At 40.0% G+C, this 6,000-nt stretch overlaps 2 protein-coding genes across 2 annotated transcripts; one reads left to right on the forward strand and one right to left on the reverse strand.

Moving 5' to 3' along the window:
- Positions 1-837: 837 nt before the first annotated feature.
- EAF02_007158 (uncharacterized protein) lies at positions 838-1,431 on the reverse strand (the record flags this gene model as incomplete). The annotated part of the gene is made up of 1 exon (XM_038903206.1): positions 838-1,431. The coding sequence occupies one exon, from the start codon at positions 1,429-1,431 to the stop codon at positions 838-840; it is 594 nt and encodes a 197-aa protein (XP_038756685.1).
- A 1,956-nt stretch (positions 1,432-3,387) lies between these two features.
- EAF02_007159 (uncharacterized protein) lies at positions 3,388-5,230 on the forward strand (the record flags this gene model as incomplete). Its single annotated transcript, XM_038903207.1, has 5 exons — positions 3,388-3,621; positions 3,670-3,741; positions 3,860-4,489; positions 4,558-4,842; positions 4,897-5,230. The coding sequence occupies 5 exons, from the start codon at positions 3,388-3,390 to the stop codon at positions 5,005-5,007; spliced, it is 1,332 nt and encodes a 443-aa protein (XP_038756686.1). The 3' UTR covers positions 5,008-5,230.
- Between the last annotated feature and the right edge of the window lie 770 nt (positions 5,231-6,000).

The raw sequence follows: 6,000 nt of genomic DNA on the forward strand, positions 1-6,000 counted from the left end.
GACGCGTGTTTTGAGTACGAAAGGATTCATCATTCTAGTTATCTAATATCATGAGATGATATAAATCTTAGAGTCGCACTCGCCGTATTAATTCGTAAATGATGTGAATAATTATATTCATAAGGTATGTGAGTTCGCGAATGGTTATCTTTTTGACGTATGATAGTGGCACCTGAATCCGATAGTTATATACCGCATATTGCAGTCGTCCTAATCAAGCAACGTCCCTAACATCTTTATCAAATTTCTAACTCAATGAAGTAGCTTCTACTTGCTATTCTGGGAATGGATTGGTCTTGAGAAAATAGAGGTGAATAGAATTGTATGGCATTTAGGTAATATTACCACGACATACTTAATGATTGAAATAAGCGAATGATGATGTTGGTTCACCTTGAGAAAAGCGAGCCGGTGAAGGGGGTCGTTGGAGGTGTAGAAGAGGTGTAGACTTGCTGATATTCAGAGTTCAGATTATTTAGATTCGTTATAATTACATCTTCCATATTTATCCCTAACATCGGTTTGTAAGATTTCGTACTATAAATACTGGAGATTTGACTCGCGTACTATATTGAGACTCGCTTGATAATGAAGATGATGCTTATCGCTTATGGGATCACATTGACATAAAAGGATTACTAATACATTTACTGTTAAATTGAGGTTCTCACACGCTAAAGCGCGGAGGCTACATTATAAATTGCAATACAAGAAGTGAGGTGGCATTGTCAACGATCTATTTACAGCCTTGAAGATTGCCAAGAGAGTCAAACTGTACATGCGAAGTAGAAAAGAGAGATTGACAAGCGACACAGCTATTCCGAGACATAAAAAGGTTCAATCTTCTCCTTGAATCTGAGAGCCAACACCAGTAGCAGCGCAAGTCCCACTATACATAGCACCTACAACATTCTTTAACATTGACGCGCAATCTCCAGTTGCAAACACCCCTCTTACACTTGTCTCGTTGAAAGGCGCCGTGACCTTAAGATCTCCTTGCTCGGTTAATTCGATCCCGAGTTGATGAGCAAGATCGTTGGTCTGCTCGGTTACTGGTTTGTGAAGCAGGAATGCGTGTGTATGATCTTCCGGCCCCGCCCCACCATTTTTGTGAAAAGAAACAGTGAGACCAGACGATGGATCATCATTTGGAATGAATTTCTGAATCGAGTAATTGCAGATTTCGATTTTACTGCGACACTTGGAGTTGTCATTCGGATTTGACGCAACTTTTGCAGCTTCTATTTCTTCAGCTAAGGCATCGTTTCCGTGCGTATATATCGTGACATTTTCAGACAATCGAAGTGCCTGACGAGCTAGATGAAGAGCTAAATGGGGTGAAGCACAGTCACCAATTGCAAGTACACCAGCCGACTTTGCAGGAGACGATTCATAGCCGTGGCAATAGAGGACAGTGAAAGCTGTAGTCATATTAGTCATGGAAAGATAATGGATTGAAGTAAAAGCTCGGACGAAAAACATCCAATCAGGGAAGAGTTATCGAAGTGCACTTACATGCTGTTAGCCCAGCATTTTTCATAGCCTTAGATATCTACCATGCATATCTTTCACACCAGTAGCAAGAACGAGTTTTTTCTTCCCCACCAATCTTTTCCAGTATCATCGATTGCCTTGAAAATACCACTCCCCTCCCCCTCTCCATCCTTGGATATCTTCTCTATAGTTTGAATGCCCACGTCTTCAAAACATATGGTCTTGTACCTGGCCAGAATATCCTCTCAAGAAGCAGCGCGAAATTCCGAAGGATCTCGATGATCCCATGTAGAGACTGTGTGCATGTGCTTAGACTTTTCGTTCCGGAATTTATTGCTGAAAAATACGATAGCGGTATGACGAAGCCGCGCAAGAGCGGCGGCGCAAGATATTCCGGCTGGACCGGCTCCAATGATCAGGACGTCTACAAGTGACTTTGGAGACATAGTAAGGTGAGTCGAAGCCACGGATTGCAATGTGTCTTTCAATTGTTTAGAATGATTTACTTAAATATTCGTTGATTGTTTTCAATGAAATTAGATCACAGTATATGAAATGGCTTTGCAATTGGTCCTTATATTCAGAGCTGGAAACATTTCGGACACAAAAGATTCGACTAATATGACACATTTTGATGGTTGAGAATGGTAACTTTGTCGGTGGTCTATTCGGATAGTTTATGCTGTGTTATCGGGGACTTTTCGGGAACTTTTCGGGTACCAATAATTCATCTACTCCCCAGATCATCTTGCTCATTCAAAATGTTGAGAATGAGCTCTGAATTGATTACGAGTGATTAAATAAAACATTCTACCGAGTGATTCTCTTGATAACATCCATTGGTAAATAAGTTTCATCGCAAAATTTAAGAACGCTGCTTATTAAAGTTTTGTAACAGGCTCAAGTCGGGGCTTCGAACCATGCAGTTATGTGATTACTCTGTAATCTGAGAGGTTGAAGGAGATCCAAAGTATCCATTGGTATGAATACATAGCCACTCAGTAGCTGATGTAACAATATTCACCATTGGTTTGAGGAAGTTTTCTTCTTCACTCGGAGCTCACTTGATGAAGGATGTGTGTGTTATGGGAGATGAGGAAGACCTATTATACCTGCTGCATGTTCGCATCGTTTGATTCGATGTTTAGGTGAGACATTAAGCTGACTCCGGTGGTCATCAGGACTGCTGCGGAGATCTTTATACTTTCGGGGCATTTGGTAATTGACATTACGATTTTGCCTGCTGTCGCTGTGATAGGAACAACCGCAAAGGCTGATAGAGATTGGAGAGCTGAACAGAGGTGGTACTGATTTTTGCAGACTATGAACTAGCCTTAAAAATCAGACGGGATCTAGAGATTGACACAAGCTGAAAGGACTTAAATTAAGAGTAACCGAGTCATACCTATGTATTTCATTTCGCACGTCGAATCTAGGTTACCAGATTTGTATGATACATCAATCGTCAAATTGTTTCCCACCTTCCCAAGTCCCTACCTATTCTGCACATTATCTATAATCTATCATCTGCTTCGTAATATAACACATCTGTATAAATCAAGTATAATCAAGTATAAATCTTTTATAAATCTTTTATAAATCTAAGCTTGGGTCAATAAAAAATAGGCTTTAACCTTAGATATGCCTGCAGATCATTTATTTGAACTTTCCAATAATCTGCCTTGCAAGCAGTGATCAGCAGATTATCTACAAGCAAATACTCCTGCTTTGCAGGTACCTGTTGCGCAATCTATCTAAGACACAAAATTCATTTTCTTATTATAGATATCAACCGCACTGAAATCGTCTAGTTTCCCTCTCACTCTCTTCAATACTGATAATAATCTTTGAAACTCAACGGTACACACTTTTTTTTTTTTAGCAATAACGATAATGGAAAATTCAATTATTTCCCACTTCTCTTCATTCAATCGTTCGTTCATCTTTGAAAAACTCTCTAGCATTAAATATGGAAGACTATACATCACAATGAAAGATCAGAATGAGACGAAACCAAGAATTTTCGGTAACACATCGTTAGAGTCGATCGATTCAAGCGAACCCAAATGCTCAGTTATCATTAATAGTCCCAAAGTTTGGACTCGAATGTCTATCAATGTTGATTTGGTGAGCCTCATTGAACATGATTGAATTATTGTCGCAGGTACTAATCAGATTCTCGAGGGGTTTTCTGAGGCGTTCATGGCAGGAGAATTGGAGTGTGATGATCTTGTTGCTCTTGTTTCCGTATGTGGGCTTCTGATTTCAACCCCATCAAGCTTAAATTATCTGGGCTCACAATAGAAAACCACAGATATACATACAAAATTACGCACTTTTTGGAACTGGTAATATCTTTCTGCAGATAATTCCCCGTATTCAAAAATTCTTCTTCAGACCCTCAAATGATAGTCGACGCGCTCTCCAGAACGCATCATCCCATTACGATACCTCGAACGCACTTTTCTCATCATTTCTATCCCCAGACATGAGTTACTCATGTCCAATATGGGATACCACTGGTAAAGAAGAGACTCTCGAGGAAGCACAGAGACGAAAAGTGCATAATATTATTGATAAAGCGGATATCAAGCCAGAACATCACATCCTCGAAATTGGAGGCGGATGGGCTTATCTAGCTATCGAAGCTGTGAAGAAAACTGGATGTAGATTCACGGTGACAACTCTGTCAATTGAGCAAAAAACTCTGGGCGAGAAAAGGGTAGAAGAGGCGGGAATGAAAGATCGAATTGAGATATTGCTTTGCGATTATAGGCAGACTCCCAAGCCTAGTCCTGCGGGGTTTGATAGAATAATCAGTGTCGAAATGGTGGAACATGTTGGGGAGGAGTACATGGAGGCCTATTTTAGGACGATTAGCGAATTGTTGAACAAAGAAAATGGAATCATGGTAATACAAAGTACAACCGAAACGAATCAGGTCAGTTCACATACCCTTCGACTCGTCCAATCCAAGCCACTTGAGTTGGCTATGGTGGTTAAAATCTTCAAGAGTCCAATTTTCATTCTTTGAAATCAGTACGTTGATTAAATATCCAACAGGCCTTCCACCAAACTCGATCCAAGATCGACACTTTTATGGAGCGTTACATTTTCCCAGGAGGATATCTCCCCACCGTAAGAGAGATTATTGAACGTCTTGAAGCGGGATCTACTGGGTCTCTAGAGCTTGAAAGTGTGCAAAGTATAGGTCCTCATTATGTGCGAACTTTGCGTTTATGGAGGGAAAACTTTATCCAGAACTGGGATGAGACTAAACTTTTGTACATGAAAGAAAGAGGAGACATGACGCTGTTAGATCTTGAAACTTTTCAAAGAAGGTGGATTGTAAGTGTTAAATATTCATAGCAAGAAGTCAACCGTTATTAATGTTTGTTCTAGGGTTACTTTAGTTATTGCGAAGCAGGCTTCCGAGCAGGTATTTTAGGGAACCATGTGATTACTGCGAAGAGACCACAAGTTCTGTCTCCAAGTGGAATTGTTCCACTTTAATGGGCATGAGACACTCACTGACTGGTGGACGTGAGGATTCTGCCAGCCATTGTAAAACACCGAGTTATGATTAATGTGTGGAGTTGAGTTTTCGATAACCTGAATTGTATTATGATAGGTGCTAATGAGTTTTTGCGTGGACTATTATATAAATAACAAACTCCATGGCATATGTGACGGTGATGTTTGCAAATTGCGATCGAGGGTAGGCGGCTATGTTGTTTCCCCTTCATGCTCAGGGAGACTTCAGTTTGCTTGTGGACCGTTTCCATTGGCGGATAACAACCAAGATACACCCATCCCCCCCACAAAAACAATTCTTGAGATGATGAAATGGAATAAACTGTCGCTAGGATTTCTGGGAATTTATTCATTCTGAAGGTCGTAAGATATTAAAAGGTGAATTTAAACGTTTGAAGTATTGGGTCAATTTGATACGGTAACTTGTTTCACACCATCTTCCCCCCCAGCGTAGATTGAACCCGATAAGACGATCTACAACCCCCTTGGTGGATAGGGGCAACGTCATAACGCGTCCGAAGGGCTCTCAGGGTACGCACTTGCGTATACACGTTATTAATCACTTTAACTCATCAACCGGTTTCAGCTTCAAACCTATCCCTATGCGAGACCTGATGCATAGGCGTAAATCACGGTATTCCGGGATATACAGTACTAACGCACTGCTACTAGCCGGCCGGATTTTACCCAGAATTCATTAACATCAATATTCAATTCAATCATTATTATTAAATCAATTATTCAATATTTTATTTTAAAATTTGAACATATTCTTAATCTATATATATATATTAATAATATAAAGTTTCATTGAAATATTATAATACAATCTTCCTAATATTTAGTATATCCAACGAATGGTATGGACAAAGAGGACGCCGCGAAAGCATTCAAGGGAATGGTGGGATTTAACCCTTAAGAAGACTACTCTGTGTTTTCAGACGGGTCTGAACAATACAATGAACACGGTCA

This window comes from Botrytis sinoallii, assembly GCF_014898435.1.
Source record: "Botrytis sinoallii strain Bc 23 chromosome Unknown BSIN_012, whole genome shotgun sequence".
NCBI lineage: Eukaryota > Fungi > Ascomycota > Leotiomycetes > Helotiales > Sclerotiniaceae > Botrytis > Botrytis sinoallii.